Below are 25,178 nucleotides of genomic sequence, written 5' to 3'. Positions count from 1 at the left end.
ATTTTCCCTTTTTCCTTTTGTGCATGGGCCTAATCGTCTTCCGTACAGATAACAGTTAAAAACCCGAAACTTGCATTCGCCTCTCTGGCGCCCTCTGCTGGTGTGACTCTTGTTAACAGGGGGGAGGAGTCGCAGGACAGCTTTATAAACCTCGATCTTCTAATAAACCAGTCCAGACTCTCTGATTTGTGTCTATAGTGTTCGTTCAAATATTCATCGACAGCAGCCTGAGCGCGTGACCCCTCCACCGGAAAGCCCTCGTGAGTAGTTGAGGTGTTTTTGCCTTTAAAAAAAAAACAGCGCTGCCGCTGGATCTATCTACTCTCTCTCTGGACCGCATCTGCGCAGCACCAACAGCAGGCTTGAAAACAGTGCATAAACGCTTCGCTTCAAACATGCCGTTCTCCGTTAACGGCATCCTCGGGACGCTGGCGCTGCTGTTGCTGCTTTGGCGGGCGGAGGAGCTCGCGGAGGCGTGCAGCTGCGCCCCCGTCCACCCGCAGGAAGCCTTCTGCCACGCCGATGTGGGTGAGTAGAGCTCGCGGGACTGTTGTTGATGTGTGGGCCGTGTTTCCGCACAGCTGACCGCAGCTGCAGAGGAAGCGGCTCCACACACTCCTGTTTCGGGCTACACCACCGCCTGAAGGGGGGGTGCTGCTTGGGGTGTTGCTCCACCAGGGCCAAACCCCACTGCTGGACTGTTTACAATAAAGCTGCACAACAATGACAAACAAATGGAGACGCAGAATCACATGATCAAATGATTTGCAGGCAAAAGAAACATGATGATTCTGACAGAGAGACTTATTTTATCTTATTTTTCTTCTTTCTGATACATGTACATGAAGTTGAAGCTGTAAGATCCTTGTACTGGATGAAGCCAATGCTTGCAGAGCAACGTGGCATCAAAGAGGGCAATTAAGATGGAGCTGACTATTTACAGCAGAGTACTAGTGTCACACCACAGGTTTTTTTTTTATGTGAACATTTCCATTCCTGTCCAGTTTCTTCCTGTGCAGGGTGGTGCTGAGAGGAATTACAGGAATGTTTCTGGGGTTTTCCTAACTTTGCTCTGCTGCAGCACAAAGACACACGCCCATTCACACACACCCATACAGCCCCAACAGACAACTGAGGGCCCATTGCTGTGCACACACACACACACACTTGCAGTGGAGGACATCTAGATGTCAGTTCTGGAGGGAAAAAAATCTTTTAAAAAAAGGCAGTACAAATGAAAATATGCACGGTATTCTGTAGAATGTAGCATGAAAAGTCCTAAAACCACACCATCCTCAGCTTTATGGATCTGGAATTTTAAATCGCAAGAAGAAAGCCCTGTTTTTTTTTAGGTGTGACTCAGTCTTTCGCTGAGCTGGCAGCTACTGGAGACTGGATGTCTATATGGAGAGGTGTAAAGGTGTGCTTTGAAAGGGTGTGTGAGTCAGAAAAGTTTTGTCTGCTCTAAAAGTAGGGGAACGAGTGCTAATAGACGTGCAGGCCACTAAACGGCGGTGTCATTGTCAGGTCATGATTGTAGGGTGGATCGGAAGATAAAGCCACATCAGAAAATAACCTCCTGTGGAAACCAACCCTGATGATACACTGCAAAGGTGTTGAGGTTAAACAGGAGATGTGGATGCAACAAAGTGACTCTATAGCATTTTAGTTTTGTTTATAATCTTCTCATTTCAATGCAAAGTGATGCTCCAGGTCACCCAACAATGCAGTTTAGACGTGCAGACACAAACATCCTCTCTCTCTCTTTATTTTTTAAATAAATCTGTTGCCCTCAAAGGGAAGTTCCCAACTGCTCCTCCAGTCATCTCACTGTCAGGTTGGCTGGCGGTTGGAACACCAGAGTCATCCTGGTTTCTGCAGAGACAGAAGTGGACATGAAACAGCACAACTCCAATTATAGATGCTGACCTTTCCTTCAGTCAAGACATTTCATGTTTAACCCCATTGATGCCTAATGATGCAAATGCGCATCAAACCCATTCTGCTCTAATATAGCATTTACATGAAAGCAAAAACAGAAGTGACATGTTTTTCATAGCTATAAATAAATTCAGGCGTCAAGAGGTTAAATATTGGAGAAATAGCAGAAATGTTCCAATTTTCTGCTTCAAAGGAAAAATATTTAGGATATATGATGACTCCCTGCACTGGGCAGTTCACTACACCTTCCTTACAATAGACATTTTCTCTGTGCATATCCTTTCCTACCATTGACTGTTTATATTATTGAGTGAGTGTGATGTCAACCACATGAAGTCAATTCAGTCACCATTTTTCCATGATATGGATGCCACCATGTTGGAACCAGGCAACGTTAGTTAGCAGTGATGGATCCAAATCGGTCTGAGTCGACGTTTCTATGGGAATCACTGTCCCCAACCAGGAGTGAGCTTGTTGGAAGCCCCCCCAGCATTTGAAAGTGGACTCGAGAGAACCTATCAATCAAATGTTAGATGTGAGACCGCATACTTTTTTTAAGGCATCTGATTGGTCAGTTTATAATATAAATAACTTGCAGTACAGAGAAAAAAAATAGCAAGAACATGTAACAAAAATTTGTAGTAAAGCAAGAACGTTTTCTTAACGAATAGAATGACTGAGAATTAGCTGTTTATTTCTTAATAGAAGTCTATGGGATTTTGGCTTCTTGTAGCCAGTGGTTACTTCCTGTTTGGAATACGAGGGGGAAGGAGCCACTTAATCCAGTTCTCATATACAGTCAATGTTTCCTATCCCTGAAAGTACAAGTCATTGTTACAGTCACTAACTTGTAACTCTCTTATCTCGTAACTGATGTTCCAGTGACTTTATGCCCATTTGTTTTCTAACATCTCTTTAATCTTAAAACAAATAGTTGGTGGATTTATTTTCGTCTACTTCATGGACTCTTACTTGCTTTTTTGTCAGATAACAGAACCTTTAGTGATGTTGTGTTCGTCCATCTGCTTCCATTCCCCTTACTGAAACTAAAACCCTACCTTGTTCATTTTATGACAATTTATTTTTCCAAGTTTGTCCATTTTTTCCTGTCCTCTCAGACTCGACTGATTGTCACTGTACTGAGCCTGGTTTATATCTATTCGTCTATTGAGAGGGAGTTTTCTACACTGTTGCTTTTTACTTGCAGTGTAGGGATTGCACCAAAAATTTAAAGGCTATTAGTACTGGGCTGTACTACTCTAAATGCTACAATAGAATTCTACGACTTTAAAACAATAGGCTCCTCCAGGAAACCACTGTGCCGAGACATAGGCCTTAAAGCCGAACAATGTTCAAACTGTCTAAACTGTCAAACTAAACTATCGAAGTCGTTCTGGAGATGAAAGAGAAAAATTGATTGCAACCCCTTAAATATTACATGAGGCTGCTCGAGGGTGTGGCGGTTGGCACTGTCACCTCCCAGCGAAAAGGCTCTTGTTCAAATCATCGTTGGGTTCTTTCTGTGTTGAGTTTGTATGTTCTCCTCATGTGTAAATAAGTTTTTTGAAACACTTCAGCTTCTTCAATCAGTCCAAAAACACGCTTTATGGAAGTGCTAAAAATTCTAAAAGTGACAGAAAACAATGAATTCTTGTTTGTTTTCCCTGTGATGTATCTGCACCATAATGCTACTTTCACTCGAGGAAGCACATTCTTGAATGTGCTAAACGCAGATTCTTGAACGTGTTGTTATCCCATGGTGTTCACAGTGGACAAGCAGGAAGGGGTTTCTTCTTGTTTTGCTACTGTTTACCATTTCACCTACATTTGGAGGAGGCTTAGTGCGAATTGTCCAAAGGGGTACAAATCTTTCTCCATGCAGGCTTTTTTCTTTCACAGTTCTTTTCTGATATTGTGACGGTGTGGCACCGTCAGCTGGTGGTGGGACCCACATCGTTTATTTATTTTATGCAAATATGTCTTGTGTGTCAGCATAAGACTGTTTCCTGTGACCTTACCTGTGGCCTAAAGGAGAGCACCGCCCAGTAGGAGGGGCGTATGGGTTATAAGGAAGTGTCACAGGAAGTGAAAATGGAGTGAGGTGGATGTGTCACAACCTGATGTGCCCTGCGTGGAGCAGTTGAAGTGCTTGCAGTTCTTGAATAAAGGAAAGAACACACTCACCTTGGAGCCTCTGCATTATTTCCTGGAGGGACCCACGACACTATGGTGTCAGAAGTGGGATCGCAGATGGCCAGCCACAAAAAGGTGGAGACACAGAGGTATGGGGATGAGAGGAATCCTACATAAGGCTCAGGTCCTCCGTCGAGGTGTTTATCCTCTGAGGAAGAGGGGGTGGATCCGGATGGCCTAGTCAGGGCATCAGGTCTGGCCAGGGGCCCGGAAAGTGACTTTTTGGCGTCCACTTCGGCGTCCATGATGAGTGGCAGACATCGCGGACAAAAATCAAAAAACCTTTGTCGTTTTCTAGGTTTCCAGGTTTCTGCAGAGCGTGGCAGTAGTTCATTCGAAATTCATCTCTGAGTTGAGGGCAGGACTGTTGACGCTGAAGTAAGCCTCTACTGATCATTCCTTTGCTTACGCTCTCTCCTACTAGCTTACAGCCCCTCATACCCCCAACCTAGCATTGCCGGTGAAAGAAAAAATGACAACCAATATTGGAGTTATCCAACTGTACAGTTTTGATCCAGGGACGAGCTCAAACGAGAAACAAGAAGACTCCCATGGATCTAGTTGTCTACAAGTGGATGCATCAGAATAAAGTGGAGCATGGAGCTTGTGGCCCACCGATTATAGCTTCTACTTTACAGCTGCAAGCTTTTTTTCCAACAACTTTTTTTACATTCACAACAATCTGAATAAAAAAACAACAACTCAGAAATGCAAATTTGAACATAGTTTTCTTTATATATGGCCTCCATCATCAGAAAAATGCCACAAGAACATGTTAAAAACACCTTTTTCATCAGAGTGAGTCTTAAATGTTTAGAGCTTTTGTCATTAGATGGCAAAGGAAAATGTGGCACCTCATAGATTAAAGGAGTGTGAGCTGCAGCTTTGCTGGGGTATTTGGATAAGTCATAAGGCGTATGATTGGAATAAAAAACAAAACATCAGTATAATGTAATATACAGTATATAACAGTATATATGTAATAGAATAATAGTAAATTCAACCCCGTGTTGGTTGTTCATTTGACCATCTTAGCTTCATTTCCTAATCGGACAGCATGCTGCTCCTCTTGTTGTGTCATCAAGGGAAAACCCGAGCTTCCAGGCTCTCACGCAGATGTTTCCAGAGGTCCTGAACCGAAAACCCATGGTGTTGTGTTTGAGGTCAGTTTGTCTCTGTTCAAATGACAGATTTAACAAAAGGCCCACATACGTCTGGAACTCAGCAAACCACATCAGGACAGTGAGGGAAGATTTGCTGGTCACCAGAGTATGCCTTTGCATGTGGTGTGTGTGTGTGTGTTCATGTGGGGTTTGTATGGAAAACATTGCGTAGTGCAACTGATACGTATGTATAAGTCATTAAGCCTCATCCCGGTCTGGAGAGTTTTGGAGCCGTTGAAATGTGGGTCAGTTGGTGGTCTATTGAAGGGGCTCCTGGCTGCTGGTTGTAGCTAATTGGACGACTCTCTGACCGCTTGGAGCCCTGAATCCCCCCAGTGGTCATTTTAGTATCCCACTATGTAGTCTGCCACCTCAGCAAACTTGCTGTTTAGACTGCAGAGGATCATCTTTGGCATTATTGCAGGGTGAACTCCTTTAGCAGCAATCTGTTGCGAATAACAGGGTAATTTCCCCTCAGTGCTGCATCCTGCTGGTGATTCTTTGCTCATTAGTCTGTGGCTCAGAATGAGGTCAGGAAATGAGAGCGGAAAAAACCGGGAGGAATGCAGGAGCGCGCCAGCCAGGTATACTGCTGTGTGTGTGTCTTTGTATGTACTCAGCCGCTGCTGCACATTTGCATAAACATCAGAACACATTGAAACTGTTTTGGTTTCTTTGTGAAACCGCTTTTCCTAAAATGTGAAATTATTAATCACACTCTCCATCTTTGGGAACATAGAAACTTTTAGTTTTTCTGTAAGTCAGCCCATTTATTGTTGAAAATGTAAAAATTTTATTGGCTCTGGTTTTTCTTCTCAATTTTGATTTTGCCACGTGTTTTATTTATTTGCTTATGAACAACATTTTAAAATGTTGTCCTACCACAAGCGAGCTCTTTTGTTTTTCAACTGGACCAGAGCTAGATGCAGTTCACCAAGTTACCACTAGGGTCATGTCACTTAACCATTGATTGTATATGAGAATGGGACTGAGTGACCCCTCCCCTTTCATGTTCCAATCATGAAGTAATTGCTGGATCCAAGAAGCCAAAGTTCCATAGACTTCTCCTAAGAAGTAAACTGTAGTGGAAGTTATTCCAGCTTTAAACTGACCAATCAGATGCCTCCGTGAACGTGTGTACCTCCCACGTTGAGCATTTGAAAACTTTGATTGGCAGATTCTCCAAAGCTCACTTGGCCTTCTTATAAGCTCACTATTGATTTCAATAGAAATGTTCACTCAGACTGGCTCGGATCCAGTACTATTTATTGACAATTTCTGGCTTCAACATGGCAGCGTCCATATTGCAGAAAAAAAGGTTACTTAATTGACTTTATTTGGTAGAAACCAGAAATAAACCATTTTCTATAGGGGATGTCACACTCACTTTGTCCAGTGCTCTTATACACTTAACACCATTTACTTATCTATCCTTCTTCAGAGTCAGCTGTCCCTGTTCAAATGACAGATTTAACAAAGGGCCTACATACTCTGGGTTGCTGGAGCCTATCCAACTACTGTTGAGCAAAGGCTAGTCAGGCTGGTCTGTTGCAGGGCACATTTACTGGTATTTGAAATGACAAAACTTGAATTTTGAGTGTCTTTAACTGGTTCAGGCAGTAAAATGAAGTTGAAGTCAGAAGCTGATATTTCATTAATGATTTTGCTAGTTTAATTAATTTGGTCAAATGTATTTTTTTTCTTAAGTGATTCTTAATGTTTCACATCATAAGGACGAATCATAATGTAAATGATGACTCGCTCAATTCTGATCTTAAATTTTCTGACCTAATGGGTTCAGAAAGTAATTGTGTGTCTTTTGGTGCAATTACTAAGGGTTCTTTCGCTTGAAACCTTTATTACAAACTAATTGTAGTTTTTGATTTATCTTAACAGATTTAGTTCATGCAGAACTCATTTCTTCTTAGGGCTAACAAAAAAGCCATAAACACAACAGAGACACTATCACTGGAAAATAGTTTGTTTCAAAGCTTGAAATACAAAAACTGTGAACAAATAAAAAGAAAGTATTTGCCTTTTTCTTAATGCATGGGTATTTGAAAAAGTAGTGTGGTAATGGAGAATGTTGCACCTCATACATGGAGAAATTACTTTAAAAATAAATTTAAAATAAATTGTGAGTGAGAGCAACTTTTACTTTGAAAATATCTCTGAGATTTCTTAGCAGCTCGAATAAACATGAAACTGTGCATTTTGACACATCTCTTTTGCATTAGACCAGTTTGTCTCATGCTGTTGATGGGTTTTTTGCTCTATTTTAATGTTCATGTTGGATTTGAAAGCTTTGTCATGTGATTTGGACCAGATTGTTTTTTTTTTAGCATATCATTATGTAACTTTTAACGGTTTTATTTTAAACAGTGCGGCAGCAAATTTTGTTTTGAGGGTTCCAATGTATGGGCTTGTTAAATCTACCTGTGGTCAAATATCGCTGTTTTTAGAAATACCATCGTTTTTAAAAAATATATAATTGAAAAATAAACAAAATGAAAATAAAAATAAGACATTTACGTTTTATTCAGTTTAACCCCTTAAGCTTAATGTCAAAATCTAATTTACATGAGAAAAAAAAAGAATTTTGCTTTTTTATTGTTATTGTTTTCTTGGTATGATCAGCATTTCATCTGTAAGTTTTGTTTCCTGCAAATATGAGCTATAATGACAAATTTGAAAGAAACAAATGTAACTTAATTTTAATGTCAAATCAATAGGCTAAAAGTGCAGATTAAAGTATCAGTGACTAATTATGTTTGTCCTTTCTTATTATTTTCTTGTTGTGTTTTTGTCGTTAAGAATATACTACTAAAAAATAAAAGCCTTTGAGAAATCCAGGCCAAGATTTGATTTTTTTATTGCATATTTCAAACATTTTTTATACCTGCTTTTCAGTTTTCATTAACTTGACCGTATTATATTTGTTTCAAACTATTCAAAATGGATTTTGTGTTAATGTAGAAAGCTACTCATTAAGGAAGTCCAAACATTTTGCAGAATCAGCCTTTTTTTTAGCAGTTTTTATTGACTAATAAAAATTTGATTAAAAATATATTAATCTTATTTTTTTAAATGAAAGACTTCTTTACCTGACAGCATGCTTCTTCTTTTTCCTACCAGTGATTCGTGCCAAGGTGGTGGGAGAAAGAGAGGTGGTCTCTGGGAATGACATCTATGGAAACCCCATCAAGAGGATCCAGTATGACATCAAACAAATCAAGGTAAAAAAAAAAAAGACAAAAAAAAACTTTTTGTGTTCTATTTTATTTTTATTTAATAAAACGGTTTATTCCAACATTCTAAATTGGGTCTTTTAGATGTTCAAGGGGCCCAACCAGGACATCGAGGCCGTCTTCACTGCTCCGGTTTCTGCCGTCTGTGGTGTTACCCTGGATGCCACCGGCAAGAAAGAATATCTGATCTCAGGTTTGTTGGATTTTGGTTTTTATTTTCAACTATTTAAAATTCCAATAAAATAGGCTATAAAAATGAAAGTAATAACGAAGAAAAGAATGTTCTGTTCCTACTCTGTCCTGATTAGGGTCACAGGAATTGAACCTATCCCAACTCAGCCAAAGCAGAGTAAACGGTCTCTTAAATCACTTAAATGCAGGTGGAAACCAAATTATTTATGTATTAATTTCGAAACATATTGCAGAAAAGAAAGAATTTAAAGATGACAATTAAAGAAAAACGCTCTTATGTTTTTGGGAGGATGAGGAATGCTCAACACATGAACTTGATGTGAAAGAATACAAATGCAGACAGACAGAAGGACGGGCGAGCCACAGGAATTTCCAAACAGATGGTTGTGATACAGAAAAGCAGGTGTAAGCGCAGACCAACTTGAGAGCGGATGCAGAACAGAAGGGTGATGTGTTTATGCTATTATGGGTAATGATACCGTTCTGACTAAACCCCTCGGAGACGAGGAGGGACATTGTCTGGCTTTTAGCCTCTGTTCACATCCACAAGACTCCTAAACTCAAAGAGAAATGTTTTTTTCTGTAGACACAGAAAATTAAAAGCTGAAAACAGAACAACCTGTTCTACCTGTAGGTAAGCTGACGTTTATTTAGTCCAAAATGTGGTTCTAAAAAAAATGAATTTACAATGTCTCATCAAAGCATTGAAATGACTTCAAGGGTTTCTTGTCTGCGGTTTTTGCATGGATACAAAATCAATACTTTACATGTCAAGTAAAAGCTAACAGGATGCTTGAATGGAGCTGCTGGTCAAAAGGTTTTCCTTTTTCAATTATTTAGTAAAAAAAAAACAGAAATATTTGTTTGTTCTGCATTATTGTAATGCATGAAATTCAAAGAAAAGCTGGATGTTTGAAATAGATGTCATCTCCTGCCCTGCGGGTAGATGTCCGTCACTGTTGCACACTTCAGCCGGCCTTAGCACCGGTAATGTTTGCCCCAGAACTGCTCCTGTTCTTCACACTTCTCTCCAGGCAAACTGATGTCGAATTACTTACTGTTGGCTTTTTTAAAGTTGGGAAAAGATGAAGATTTTTCTGTTGTCCGCTCATGTTAAATGTCGCTGTAAAAGAGAAAGGTGACTTATCTTATTTCATCTTTGATCTTTGTAATCTTTGACTCAAGATCGCTTTTGAATAATCTGCAATCAAATAACTCTAAATAGTCAAATCAAAGTATATTTGAAGCCACAAGTTAAAAAAGTACCTGCAACTTATTAACAAACCAAAACTTTATTTGCTTTGTTTTGTTTTTCTAAAAGTAATGTCAAGTAAAAGTTTGAACACAAGATGATTTTAAAGTCCCACTCCAATTATCTTTTAAACTATTATACAAAGCACCCCCAGTGGCCTTTTAATGATGAATTTGTTGTTTTTTGCCAAATAAAAAACACCCAGATGTTTTCTAGGACGTCGTTTTTTTGCAGAGTGGCAGGAGTTCATTCGAATTTAACATTATGGTGCAACAAAAATGGTGAGCAATGTTGCAGCTATCCAGATGTACAGTTTTGATCCAGATCCCAGCTCAAACGAGGAAAACGAAGACGTATATGGATCTATTTGTCTGCAAGTGGATGCGTTAGAACGGAGCAAAGCAGAGTGATTGTGCCCCGCTCAGCATTGAGCCAAGCTCTTTATAAAACATCATTTTTTGTTTCGTCTGCTCCTGATTCATAACAATTTGAATAAAGAAATACTCAGAAATGCAACAATAATCTTAATTTACTTCATATATGTCCTCCGTCATCAGAAAATGCAAAAGAACATGTTAAAAAGATGGTTTTCATTGGAGTGCCTCTAAGAGTCAGATTAATCCTGTCAACATATTAAATAATTCAAAGGATTCTCCAAAAATTAACCTGGGCTAAACTAATTAAAAAGAAACATTTCATTTGTTTTGCTATTTATCCAAACTGAACCTATAACCAGAATACTTGGTAGCATTACAAGGATGAATCATATGCCAGAATTTGTTTCCACTTTGATCTTTACTCAGGTCCTTCTTAGAACCTTTAATTATGGTAGGTTCTTCAGACTTTTGAAATCCTTTTACATGATTTCACAGAGAAATGCATATTTATTATTTTTCTTATGAATTAATTTATCAACATGAAACAAAATTAAAGTAAAGTTTCAGACCAAAGAAAACCTAATCCTTTTGGAAACTGGGTTCTTAGATTATTTTCCTTGACACATTTTTTTCCATTTCTACAAGCAGCTTTGTTCTATCAAACGCTTAAACACGGAACTACAACTAAACACAAATGAAGTGTGCACAAAATAAGCGACTCAGCATCAGAACGAGACGGCGCAGCGAGCGGAGGAGACACAAAAGATCGTGATGTCATTCAGGCTCTGGTTTCTCCATAACTCGGAGTGATGCACCCGCAAACACTCGCCCCTAATTACAGAGAGTTGTAGGGGATGGAACCGCTGAAGCCAGTGCTTTCCAGCGCACACACTCCAGATCTGGGACCCAGTTCATTTTCTGCTGAGCACTGCATCTTCTGAAATGATTCATCTTCTCTTAAATGGATGAAGAGTTTGCTGTGGGGGGGATTTGCAGTCAAATGTGATGGAGGTGGCACTGCTTTATCTTGTTTTTTTGTTGTTTTGTCTAAATCTTTGATCACATCTGTTATTTTGAAGTTGTGCATCATTTCATGTTCTTTTCCAGGCAAGGCGGAGGCAGACGGGAGCATGCATGTGACCCTCTGTGATTACATCATGCTGTGGGACTCCTTGAGCGCCACTCAAAAGAAGAGCCTCAGCCAGCGTTACCAGATGGGCTGCGACTGCAAGGTAAGGCAGCAGAAGGCCATCTGGGTATGTTTGGTTTATCTGCCTGGGTGGAAAGAAAACGGCAGCAGATATTTGGAGGTTGAATCCAGACATAACAGACAGAAGGAGCCAATGTTTTATCCACTACCTTCTGGAATTTGGTTCAGATTGTCAACGTTTTCTTTGTTTTTACATCAGTAATGAGCACTAAAAATCTATAGGGTCTCACTATTAGGATAAAAAAAGTCTGTCTGAAAATATATGCCGTGTCTCAAACTACTAGCATATTTTTCGGACTCTAAGTCGCTTCAGAGTATAAGACGCACTATGCAAAATAACGTGACTTATACTCTGAAATAACAGTAGTTATTGATTGTGTTGTTTCTAAAAGTAAACCAAAATAAGCATTTCACTTAAGAATCAAGCAAAAATATAAAATTAATTGAACATAAAACCTCAGATATATTGAGGCCAATTCCACGTTTTTTAGCTATCATCTCAAACCTCTCCTTGAAGTCTTCAGTTTAGTCTGGTGGGATTGAATTGAATTTGTTTGGGTGCAAAGAGCTTTTATTTGGAAACTTTTCAGAGAAGATCTCAGAATTTGTGAAAGGAGCTCAAGGTTGATGTTGCTGCTGAGAAAGTACAGAAAGTGGTCTGAGACTCAGAAAAACAATAGTCCAAAAATCCACAGAACCACAGAAAGAGATTTTTAATGTTCTTTTTGTTTATTGGATAATTTTAGTGTGTTTTTGTCACATTTATTCTTTACAACTTTAGGTTTTGTTTTTTTTATTTATTTTTAAATGTACCTTCAGTGTTAATCCAGAAAAATTCATATTCACCTGTCTAAACACTGAAGCGCACGCTGGATGATAATGGCGACCTTCATCAGTTAGAAAATTCTAGATTTTAATTTTGTAAGTTTGTAAAGCTGTTGAACTTTGCTTGTTACAAGAGCACAACAGCCTTTTATCCAGGAGGGCATAAGAAAAAAAAAACTGCAGATCTTATTTGTATCTGTAAAGGTCAGAGTTCATGTTTAAAAGAAACCAGACTTTTCTAAAGTGGATCTACAGAGTTCAAAACAAGCAGGACAATTTCCCATTTCACATTTGACAAAAACATCTTGGTTCCATCTAAAACTTATATAGATAGACCTAAAAGACAAAACGTTTAACCTTAAGAAGAGGCGTCGGCCACATGTGGCTTGTTACCCCCCCCTTTTATGGCTCTCTTGTTAAAATGAAATGTTTTCAATTTGAAAAAGTAAATGCAAGTAAAAAGTAAGGAAGTAGTAAAGTTTAATAAAAGTAAATTAAACAGATTTTAAGCACAAGCAGAATTAAGACGCACTGGCAGTTTTTAGGGCAGATTTCTTTTTTAAACAAATTCAAGGTGCCTTATGGTTAGAAAAATACGGTAGGGGTGACTAAATTACCTCTGTTTGTTAAATTTAGACACTTCTGGCTTAGATGGATCTCAAATGGTAAAATACATTTTTTTTAAACGACTGCTGACATCACATTACCTACGACTACATTTTCTGAATTTAAATAATCCTATGTGACACTATGTCTTTTAATTTGGAAGGAAGTCTTGTGAAACTGACTAGTTATCAACTATTTATATTTTTGAAAAAGGGCTCTTTAGGATTATGTTTTATGTATGTCGAAGCATTAGTTCAATTAAATTTTTCATAATAGAAACACTAACATAAATATGAATCAGTGTACTACTTTTCTGAACGGTGACATAAGTGTTGTAGTCAGTGGGAAATCGACCCTAATGATTCTTTAAGAGTTAAAAGTTTCAGACCTCTGCTCTAGAATGGATGTTTCCTGCAGAATTTCATAAAAAAAGATTATTGAAGCAGTTAGGCATGGTGGCGGTAGTGTGATAGTCTGGAATGGTTGGTAGGTTCACTGGTTATTAGCAAAGAAACTGAATTTGGTTGAATATCCTTGATGAAACATCTTAAAAGACTGCTTGAAAACCAAAATGAGGTTCCGTTTAACAAGCTAACCAAGCGAGAATGCAAAAGACTCGCTTTATTGTCTACTGCAGTGCATTTGATGGGGCCCATGTTTTAGTTTGGTCACATGAACTCCATGTCAAATTGTGCAGACCGTACAGGTGCATTGTGTGTTTCTACAGATCGTCCGCTGTCCTTCCCTGCCCTGTACGATTTCCGCTCCTGAGGAGTGTCTGTGGACAGACCTGATGATTGAGAAGCAGGTGCACGGACGCCAGGCTAACCACTACGCCTGTGTCAAGAGGGCAGACGGCTCCTGCTCCTGGTACCGCGGTGTCGCACCACCAAAGAAAGAGTTTTTGGACGCTGAGGACCCTTAAACCCATACAGCCAAATTCACAGCTTGACGGTAAAATGTAAACAATAATTGAAATGTTAAAATAGAACATCAGGAAAAATATTTTTTGATATTGGAAAATACAAATTAAATCACGTAGTGGTCTGAAAACAACTTGAATCAGTTTGTACGTCAAAATAAATGACTCACAGGCTGTTTTCAGATCAAACTTCTCTGCAAAAAAATATAAAAATGCATCATGAGACATAGACTGGTCGAGTGATGATGTAGTTCCTTCTGAGGCTGGCGTCAGAAGAATATACATTTCCGACGAGACAGAGCACTTCCTGCCCAATAAAACTCCTTAACAGCTCCGCTCCACTCCAACCTGCCATCATTTGTTATCCATCATCTCTTATTACCTCATTCTGCTCTCTTCCAAAGTCAATTTCCAAGTTGCCTTCTTTCTTTTTCTTTTATTTTATGCTTATCACCCACAACAGACACTGACGACAGACTGACGACAGACACCCACAGCCTGTTTTCATAAAAATAACAGGAAAACAATGAATCATCTTGCTTGACTAATGATCATTTCTGGTTTCATTAGATCAGAGTCTTCCTTGTAGCAATCCAATCTGAAGCCTTTGGCCGTCACAGGCCTCACTGGACCAGTCTATGCATCATGAAGACGCGCGGTCCACAATAAAATCTGCTCATGAGGCAAAGCGACTCTTGAGAAATCTCTTCCTCCTCCCTTATCCTCCAGATCATCTTAGTGTTATGTAGCTGTACAGTTCCTATTCATATACTTTTGTTGTTCATTGATGATTAATACTTACTGCATTAGAGCTAGATTTGCACTTTTTTGAAGATGAACTTTAGAACCCCTTTTGTGGCAGTTCTCGTTCACACAGACTGATGGATCAACGTCACTTTCTTTCTGTGCTCTTAGGATCCACTCTTGATGTGTTCATTGGAACAAATGAAAGAATCCGTGCAAAGAAAAGGGGAAGTGAGAGTTTAAAGGGATCTTTATTTGTGCAAGGAGCGTAAAGTTTTAGTGTCTTTATGTTGATTGTAAATGCAAACAGCAGTTTTTTTTTAATGCTTCTAGCCGATGGTTTTGTTCCACGATTAAAACTTTAATCGCTTAATGTTGGCTTTGCCTCCAAGCTATTAAAAGAAAGCTTTACTCCTGTCCTAGTTAGCAAGTTACTCAAGTTTACAGTGCTGTTTTATACACCCGAAGCTACACTAACGGAAACATATATATGATGGAGTATTAGAGGCATAATTTAAAAAGCAAAACCCTTCCAGTTTAACATTTTTTTCAGTGTTATTATTGTAATACGGTAAACGATTTTTGCGTGTGTTTGCGGTCTTTGTCGATAATCTTTCGAGCTGTTGTTTTGAGAAGGCCCCTCTTGCGCTGGAATAACGTGAGAGCGAGAATGACGAGTCCTTTTTGTGAAGAGAGAAACAGGATATCGTTACCTGGTGTGGACAGAGGACTGTGCATGTGTTTGATGCTTTGTGTAAGTCCTGGTGAAGGACTAAATATTCAGTATTATCAAATAAAAGAACCAAATTTGAAACAGTCTTCTTTGCTTCTTTGTGTTCTTCTCAGTTTTTGGTGTGTTGTCGATAATCTCACCAGAGAAAAATAATTATTCTACATTATTAGACCCACAATAGGGGTTTATGTGTTAAAATATCCTATACTATAAAGGAGGTCTTTTAAAAAAGTCATACACCAAGAGGATGGTTAAAGAGTAAAAGCAATCAAAAATGCTTCAAAATAAACGTTTCTTAATGACAATGTTTTACTATCTGACGTGCTTATACTGCATTTTTCCATTAGAACTCAATGTTTTCAGATGTTAACCCAATATAACCATTTGTATCATATTTATTACATTAATTTCTGAGGCCTCATTATCTCATTAGCATGATCCAAACCTTCCTTAAAATCCTATTGTATATAACTTAGTCCATGTTTTCTGAAAAGGGTTTTTTTTTTACCCCAGAACACTCAGGACAGTATTTTGCATTTTAAACTAACCGTTGTGAGCAAAAGAATGACCAAATCACCCAACATATTATAATTGACGCCTCCTATACCTCATTTAAACATAAAATTGTAAAAATACTGTTTGCTGTTTTAAAATAACACTTTTATTATTCATTTTCTAAAATCTAAAGGAATTTAAATATATTAAATATAAGTGTATAAAAGGAAATTATAATTTAACAGGAAATGTGTTTGTTAAACTATAGATAGAAAAATGCTGTTTTATTTTTAAAGAGTGCACTTAGATTTTTGCCTTAGGTCCACTTTTTTTTTAAATTGCCGCCTGGTACAGGTAATACTGTACTTTTTTTCTCTTGATTTGCCTAAATCATTCATTTGGTTGTTAAAGTATGATGTTTTTGAAAATAACTGCATATTCAGAAGCATATTTCTTTTACAAAGTGCTGTAATGTCGACTAAAAATGTTGAATAAAATGACATGTTTCTTTACTTTGCCACATTGGGAAATGTTTTCTGAGCCTTTCAGGAAATCTGCATTCAGCATCAAATGTTTCATTTTCTTCTGGGACATTAAAGTTCTTAGTCAGGATTTTCAGTATTACTCTCCTGTCTTTGTTAAGTAAATCATCTGTCCTTTTTAAACTTTTTAAAAGACGACTATATAGACTTTGATTTTATTGCTAAAGTTAAATTGCATGAGAAATGTGCAATTTAGAAAGCATGGTTATGGCAGTATCATTGAAAAGATAAAAAAAGAATGAATGGTTGTTGAAAAGTAGCAGTAAAACAACCAGCTTTTCAGGTTTATTTAAAGCAATCATCCTTTCAGAGTTTTTTAACCTAAAGGGGTTAACTGGCAGAGAATGAATGAATGAGGATCTGTGCATTTCTGTTTATTGTGGATTCAAACCTAATTTGTGTAAGATGGAGAAGCATTTGGAAAAATCCTGTCCAATCGTAAAAAAGTTTGACTATTGCACGTAAAATGCCGTTTCTACAGTCTAATGGTGTTGGTATGTATTAGTCACACATGGCCTTCGTTTGGCTGCTGCTCACCTCTCCGCTGAGGGAAATAATATTTCAGAGCAGAACAGTAAACTGCTCTGGAAGTGGGGTAAGTAGATGTGGTCATCGACTCAGTTCGGAAAATATTTGAGAAAGTCCAAACTGAACTCAGTTTGGACTTTCTCCCCCTTTTTTTATCCCTTCTTTGTTATTTTAGACATTATACTCAGAGTGATTTTCATTCATGGGGATGTTTCACCTTTCACCTTTTGGGGGTTAAAAAAGAGCGATATGTTCACTTTTTTATTTTATTTTTATAAAATTTTTATTCAAATGTCAGTCAGTGTATTACAGCTCACACATGCTTTGAATAAATCAGGTGGAACAATAAAGCTGTTTTCTCCTGTGAATAAAAAAAACGTTTTTTTTTCTTCTTTTTTTTAAGAAGGTACTTTAAGTTAAAGGTGTAAGGTCTATTTTGTCTTTTTCTCCACACATAGACAAGAGGGCTGGAAATGAATCATAATAGTGCTGGAACGCACTAAACTGAAATAAATTCTGAAAATAAAAATGTGTTTTTTTTGACACATCGGCTCAAACACAAAATAGATTAATGAAATCAATGTTTTAAAAATTTGTTAAAATAGCAGCAAATCAAAAAATATTTACTGCTATTTAGGATTTTGTTATTAAAACTTTTTTATTCTGTTGTTATAGCTTAATAGAGAAATTTTCTTGCATAAAAAGCTACAGTATGGGTACTAAGTAATAATAAATGCATACCTGAGCAGTTTCACCTGTAGACACAGTGACACCTAGAGGCTGATAAAGGTATAGGAGAACTGAACTGAAAACAATGTAGTCCATATTGTGGTATTTAGGACAGATTTATACATAATAAAACACTTTTCAAGCTGGGTGGAGTTTTTCAGTGTCTTAACCCTTGTGCTATCTTAGATGACCCCACCCTTACTTTGACGTGTTCTCCCTACCATGACAAAGGTGGATAAAGGTGGAAAGATTTCATGTAATCCATGGACACCAGTGAAGATCACAAATCATTGAAGAAAAAAGGTTCAGAGCACTGTCTTGTCAAGTAGGTCTAGATGACCCAACTCACAATGTTAAAGTGCCAAGGATAGCACAAGGGTTACGTGCAAAAAGACAAAAGATAATAAGGGCAAAATACACATACACATGTCACAAAAACCACTAGTGCGGCAAACACCTTAACTTCTGAGTCTAATAACCACTGCAAATTCAATCACTTTCATCTGGTAACTACATATATTCTATTGCATCCAATAGTAAATTATGCAGCCCAAGGGAACAAACAAGCCATTACTTTCACAGCTACAAAATAATACGGTCCAAATGTCTTCAAGTGAACTTCTGTGGGTTGCCAGGGAACGGAATTACATCTAAAAATAGACGTCTCCTTCTGTATCGTAATAATGGTCATCCTGAGAGTGTGGACACAATTTCAGTCAAGGTTCAGTCCGTCTCTGTCTTACAGCCCTCATTTATCCTGTCTGTCATGATGAAACTGACAGTTTTCTCATTTGATGCTTTCAGCTCAGGTCACTCTGTGCTGCCTTGAAACTTTTTTTATTTTTTATAAAAGCACTTAGTCTGACTGAAGCATAGAATATACTTCCTGTTGTATAGAGTCTATGCAGAGCGTGCAAATCAAACAATGTCAATGCTTCCTGCTGCAAGTGACTGTGTGCAAACCTACATGATACATTTAAAGTAAAGAAGAGAGTCATTGTCTCTGCAAATGACAGCATTTGCATTAAAATTATATTTTGTATTTTAAAATTATGCATTGAAAAGGCACCCAACGCTGTATCTGTTTTGATTGAGTGGTGAATGAATCATCAGTTAAACTGCAGTCAGTCGTTTTTATTTATTTCAGGGAAAAATACAAAAAAAACATAGATCATTACATTGAAACAATCTAATGCCTGTATCACAGTGTTTATAACTGTGGCTAATTCGCAACAGACGTCCCTAAAGGAGGTTTTACTCAAATTGTGAAAGAACAGCAAAAATGGAATACCAGCAAATAAATAAATTACTATACAATGGATTCAACTGTACTTATTTACATGCTTTACATGAACACGTAGGATATTTTATGTTAATATGTTTTTGAAATGTAGACAGTTTTGTTAAAGACTTTATATTAATAGGAAGACTGGTCCACAGATCAGCCCCTTCCACTGGAAAAGTATCCTGAGCAAAAGATGTTCGCTGTCATGTTATCAAACAAAAGAAAAGGGATGCAACTGTTGACTTGTTAGAACATTTATTTTAACACAGCTGAAAAGTCTTCTAACATACTTTTCTGTGTCTCGTGACATGCGCTGCTGTGTGAGGTCATCCTAAAAGCTACCTTGTAGTTCCTTAACAGAATTCTCTCAAAGCAATGCTAGAACACAACATTGATGAAACACAGCAACTCTTTGAAGTGTGAATTCAGACTCATCAGAACAATTTTTGCTTCTCACTGCTCTCCCAACAATGTATATGTCATAAACACTTGTCAGCGTGCTTTCTTAGCTACCTTTTTGTCAGTAACCTCCGTGCAGCACGCCTCCACCAGACCAAAAAAGTAAGTAAAAAGTGTTGAGCCTGACATTGATACAGGTGTTCAAAACTTGTGAGTGAAATATAAAGTTTGAATGAATGAATCAAAACTTACATATTTTCTGCCTCTAGTTGCTTTGCCCCCCCCCCCCCTTGTAATTCCTGACCAATGAGTAAAGAGATCTATAGTCACGTGGTTTCATTTACAAGCTTTGGTCCAGAACAGAAAAAGTCCCTTGACACCAGTCTGAATACAGACCAAATGCAAGGTTCAGGACTCGATTCGGATTCAGAACAGTTTTCCCAGTCTGAAAACACCAATTAAATCCAGGAATACAGTACCAAATGAGCTTTCTTCTAATTCAACGTTCTCTGTCTTTTTTTTTGTCCAGTCCAGCAAATGAACACACCGATTGTGGCTAATGCCTCTTGTGATGGACGTGTTTCACCTATACATGTTTCACTTATACAAAAGTAATCAATATTAGAGCCGAGTAACAGAATTCTGATATCATCACACTTTTGGAACAGATTTATAACATTTAAATGACCACCCAGCACCACCCCTGGGCTTGACAGTAGGGTCCCAAACAATTTTGTATGATTTACTCTCTGAAAAATTAATATTGTCTTTGTTTTGATGTTGCATGTGATTGCAAGGTTTTTATATTGTCAGTGTTGTTCCCATGTGTCCAGTTATACTTTATTTTACGGTTTGTGTTAAAGTAAGTCTTGTTGTTAGGGCGCAGGATAATTTTAAGTCTTTCTCCAGTTTTGCCTCCTCCATTATTTTGGTGGTATAATCAGCGATGGTAAGAGAGTGGATCGGGTCAAGTCACTTCCAGAGTCTGCTTGCCCATCGTCGGGTGCAATTCCCCATGAAACTTGTCCCAGGGTTGCATGAAGTCACTGGGTCCTCCATTGGGAACGACCAAACACACCCTGTCCTCTCAGAGTGGCTGCTCCTGGACAAACCTTCAGGTAGTGGCCTAGCTCAGTTACAGAACTCAGTTCAGCCATCCTGCCATGGCAGTTGCGCCGGGATCGATGCCAACAGATCAAATCCACTTCAACGGGATACACTCAGTGGTAGTCCAGGGTTAAGATGGACGTCTCCAGCCAGCAGGTCGAGGAAGGACAGATACAATATGGCATGCTCCCCGCCTTTTGTCTGACAACCTGACTCTGGATTGAAGTGTAATTGCTTTTTTTCATGAGCATTTCCTAGCTTCAGGATTGAGTAGTAGTTGGTAAAATGTCCGAACTCAAAGTTTTTCTGCTAGTATCAAATCAACTGAACTGCAGTGTTATTACAATTTCCTAGAATGTCCAAGAAAAGATTTCAGTTGCTTAGGACTTTAAAACAAAATTAAGTTATCAGTTCGGGAGCCGTGGTGCAGAGGAACAGCAGTCAACCTTTAGCTGAAAGATCACAGGTTTGGTTCCCACTCTGTGCACCTATATGTCGAAGCGTCCTTGGGCAGTATTTTGGCATCACTGTGTGTGTGAGTGAATGGGTAAATGGGACTGTGACTGTAAAGCACTTTGGACCTTCTAAGAAGGCAGAAAAGGCGCCATATAAGTAGTGCATTTACTGATCATTTTTTGTAAATAAACTTTTTTCGATTCTGCAAGTGGAGTTGTCAACAAAAGCTTCTCAAATCTCCAATTTATGTTTCCTTATTGATGAGTAGAAACTGCTGAAGTGATCACTTTTTAAAATAATACATCAGAAAAGTCTGATGGGTTGATCACTAAGAGATTGTCAGTTCTACAAATCAAATGCAAGAAACCACAGGAAGCCAGTAGAGACAGGTTAGTGACGTGTTCTCTTTTTTATGACTAAGATGTGGAGCAGCTTTCTCACTGATCTTCCTAATGTGTAAGTAAAGTTTAGCCATTTTTTTTAATGTGAAAGACAAATGTCTACCTCATCTGGAAATAAACGATTAAAATCTGTTTGAGATACATTGTAGGCTGAGAGGAAAAGAAGGTAAAGAACAGAGCCCTAAGGAACATCTGTGGAAATTTAAAAGGGATGCCACAATTTAAAACTGTTTAAAACTGAAACATATGTTGCATCACAGGCAGGACGGTGGTGCAGCGGTTAGCGCTTTTTGCCTCACAAGAAGGCTCTGGTTTTAAACCCAGCCGGGATCTTTCCTTGTGGAGTGTGCATGTTCTCCTCATGCATGTGTGGATTTATCTGCGGATACCCCAGCTTCCTCCCACAGTCTGAAACATGCCCTATAGGATGATTGATTACTCGAAGTTGTCCCTGGGTGTGACTGTGGGTGTGTGATTGTATGGCCCTTCGACAGGGGGGTGACCTGTCCAGTGTGTACCCCTCCTTCACCCAACAGTAGCCAAACCAGGCTATGGCAGGCCTGTGACCCCGAAAGGGATAAATCGGGTTTAGAAAATGGATGGATGGATGTTAAACCATTGAACCAGATTGTGCGGAAAGTGAATCCCTGCTGCACACATTTACATTTAAAGTGTCAAACATATGAGTTCAGCCAAATGTATTATATTTATTGCTGTTTTACTACACCTGGCTTAGTATAAGCTAGGGATGCAACAATCCACTTTCCCCATGTAACATCCTTTGCATAAGCCAACTAATTGCTTTTTCCTCATTGTGGTTTGTTTTTTACGAATACATAAAATAATGTTTCTGAATTATTACTTTTTTGTGACCCAATTATTGAAATTTGAACAGAAATTTGAAGTGAATTGTTGCATCATAGGTATATACTTTGACATATAGCCACACAGATTCATAGACATTCCTTGGAAAAATTTAAAGACTCCAAGACAAACCATATAGTAGTACATAAAATTAAGGCAAACTGCAAACTCCAAAAAGACAATGGCTGTTTTTAAAGGCCCACTGCAATCATTTTTTGATCTATTTCAAAGCGTTCCCAATGTTCTTTCAACTATGAATACGCTGTTTTTAGCCGGGCGGGACGTTTGACAAGGAGTAAGCTTGCTCTCATTTCCCATCATCCCTTTTTATACACCTCTCCTTTTAGCTCACAGCCCCCCACAATCTGAACCTAACTTTACTGGTGCAACAAAAAAGAGAAGCCCCTGGCCAGGGGGTAGTTGACACGAACGACAAGGGGTAGTGGAGCTATCCAGATGTACAGTTTTGAACCAGATCCCAGCTCAGATTAGGAAAACAATGAAGATATACCAGTACATGGATCTATTTGTCTGCTGGTGGATGCATCAGAATGGGGCAAAGCAAGGAGCCAACTGTACACCTGCACCTACAGCATTCCTAGTCTTTTTCAAATTGCATTTTTTTCTCCGCTCCTGATTCATATAATTTCAATGAAGAAATACTTAGAGATGCAATCTTAAGCTTAATTTTCCTTTTATATGTCCTCTGTCATGAGAAAAATGTTACAAGGACATGTTAAAAAACACCAAAAACACGTTTTCCTTTGTAGATCTCTAAGCTAAATTTATTAATATAAAATAACTTTTATATTATACAGCTTTTCCATTTTTGAAATAGACTAGAAGTTACTTCCTTTGTTTTTCCTTTATTTGTGAGCTCATATCACTTTTCTATGTTTGCATCCATATCCTTTGTTTCCATCTCTAACTATAATTGTAGAGAAATTCCCACCTTTTCTGAACGATTGAGGCATAGAAAAGACCACAAACATTGACCAAAGTACACATGAAGTAGTCGTGATTGACAAGCTGCTGCTGGAGCAGCTCAGGGTTAGTCCTCTCTGAATACTAAAGTATATGCATGCTCTTTGGTGCATGATTGTGTGTATGATAATTCAGGCTCTTCATGAATTTGTGTGGGAACGTAAAGTGCTCAGAGTGGTTAAAAAAAAAAAAATCAGAAAAGCTCCATGAATGCTTTCTATTTATCACTCCCTGAAAAAGTATTGTTTGTTTAGTATTTAGTCCTTTAAAAACGTGGATTAAACGATCAAGCAGCAGCAAACAGATGAAAAAAAACATATTTTTGAGTTTATAGCATTTACCATCTGTGTGGAGCATAAACTGATTTCAAGCCACATGAACGCTGATGCTACGGAAACAGATTGATTGCTGCATCGTGAATAAAAACGTGAATAAAAACATCAAATCAAAGTTGAAGAACCTAGATGCCCTATATCTACTCGGTGCAATCTTTCCGAGGTTGAGGAAATAGAGCGCACAAAGGCCTGATAAACTGTGGCTAAAAGTTCAAAAGAGGATCAGGTCAAATTCAACAAAAAGAGGTCAGGTCTGATGTGCAAAAGGTGTAGAGAGACCCGTGAAACAGATTCAGAGAATAGAAAGGAAATGGAGTGGTACTCTTGAGAAGAGAAAGTCTAGAGAGATGTGGATGAAAGTGTAATAACAATAGAGCCTCTCCTCACTCTGAGCTCCGCTGCAGACAGCGGCAGTGCTCCTGCATGGCAGATGTAGCTTATATTTAGCCTCAGAGCCTCTCAGACAAATGTGACGACTGCTACGGCAACTGCTGACAGCTTCCACATTGCTGTCTGAAGTTCCTGTCCCCTGTGCATGACTGAAAAACTCCTCTGTGGACTAGCTCCACCCCCGACAGCCTTTCACAATATGTAGCCTAAATAGTCACATTATTATTCAGTTTCTGTGGTGATCAGATTATTTAAGTGTTAACAACAAGATGAAAATAATGAAAGGGATCTAGGTTTTTGGTTAATAGTTTTGTATGGTTAGTTGATGGTCATTGGGCTGCATGGTGGAGCAGTGTTTAGCGCTCTCATATCACAGTCTTCGTTCAAATCCCCCTGGAGCCTTTCTGTGTGAGGTTTGTGTATTCTCCTCATGCATGTGTGGATTTTCTTCGGGTATTTTGGCTTCGTCCTTCAGTCCAAAAACATGCTTCAGAGGTTGTTCGGTGACTCTAAATTGCCCCTTAGGTGTGCAACAGGCTGGCAGCCTGAGAGTGTTCCCCACTTTTGCCCAAAAGTAGTCAGGACAGGCTCATGACCACAAGAGGGTTAAGAAAATGGATGGATTTCAATCATAGTTGTATTTGTGTGTGTGTGGGAGTGTTAGGATTATGACATCTAATTTGATATCATCACAATCACTACATCAATAAAGTGTTTAAATGTGTTTTGGACAATAAAAAATTGTTAAAGATTTGAACATAATACTCTTTATACCCCAGACTTGTCACTGACTAAGTAATTATTAATAAAAACAGGTAGTTTGTTTATTTTTAATGATGTCTTTTCAATAAAAGTTTAGTTGAATCTCTTTTGGACATTTCTATGTTTATTTTCTCCATTCTGTCCAAACCAAACTGTTTTTGATGCATATGTGGAGGTGTGAAACACTATGATACGAGGCAGCGTGTGTGGACATTTGTCATCACTTCCAAGAATAATTTCACAACTGTTTAAAGTGACACAACAGTGGGTGTCTATGTGTCTATGAGCAGCTAGAAGATGCTTTCCTTTCTTCGTCAGGCTTCTTCACACAAAGAGCGGCAGCTTTTAGGGGTTTTTTTCTCTGTGTGTTGACAGCAGAGGGTGGAAGCGTGGAGAGCGTGAGGCAGAATTTAGGAGGCAGGTCAAGTGCGTGAACAACAGTGAAGGGGGAGGAGGGAGGGTTCCAAGCGCAGAGTAATTTTCTGAGAGTCCGTC

At 38.5% G+C, this 25,178-nt stretch overlaps 1 protein-coding gene across 2 annotated transcripts; it reads left to right on the top strand.

Moving 5' to 3' along the window:
* The first annotated feature begins 116 nt into the window (after positions 1–116).
* timp2 (TIMP metallopeptidase inhibitor 2) lies at positions 117–15,490 on the top strand. Of its 2 annotated transcripts, XM_020711865.1 has the most exons (6): positions 117–528; positions 8,433–8,533; positions 8,630–8,738; positions 11,474–11,598; positions 13,735–13,961; positions 14,845–15,490. In XM_020711865.1, the coding sequence occupies exons 1-5, from the start codon at positions 396–398 to the stop codon at positions 13,930–13,932; spliced, it is 666 nt and encodes a 221-aa protein (XP_020567524.1). In that variant the 5' UTR covers positions 117–395; the 3' UTR covers positions 13,933–13,961; positions 14,845–15,490.
* The last annotated feature ends 9,688 nt before the right edge of the window (positions 15,491–25,178 follow it).

Source organism: Oryzias latipes, chromosome 19 (genome assembly GCF_002234675.1).
Source record: "Oryzias latipes chromosome 19, ASM223467v1".
NCBI lineage: Eukaryota > Metazoa > Chordata > Actinopteri > Beloniformes > Adrianichthyidae > Oryzias > Oryzias latipes.
This window is presented reverse-complemented; position numbering and strand designations above follow the sequence as displayed.

What these genes read in the sequence shown, in the direction of transcription:
- timp2 (XM_020711865.1), top strand. Translation starts at nt 396, where the DNA reads ATGCCGTTCTCCGTTAACGGCATCCTCGGGACGCTGGCGCTGCTGTTG. An exon ending in ATGACATCAAACAAATCAAG is followed by an intron (nt 8,534 to 8,629) that starts GTAAAAAAAAAA and finishes TGGGTCTTTTAG; the next exon opens with ATGTTCAAGGGGCCCAACCA. An exon ending in AGATGGGCTGCGACTGCAAG is followed by an intron (nt 11,599 to 13,734) that starts GTAAGGCAGCAG and finishes GTGTTTCTACAG; the next exon opens with ATCGTCCGCTGTCCTTCCCT.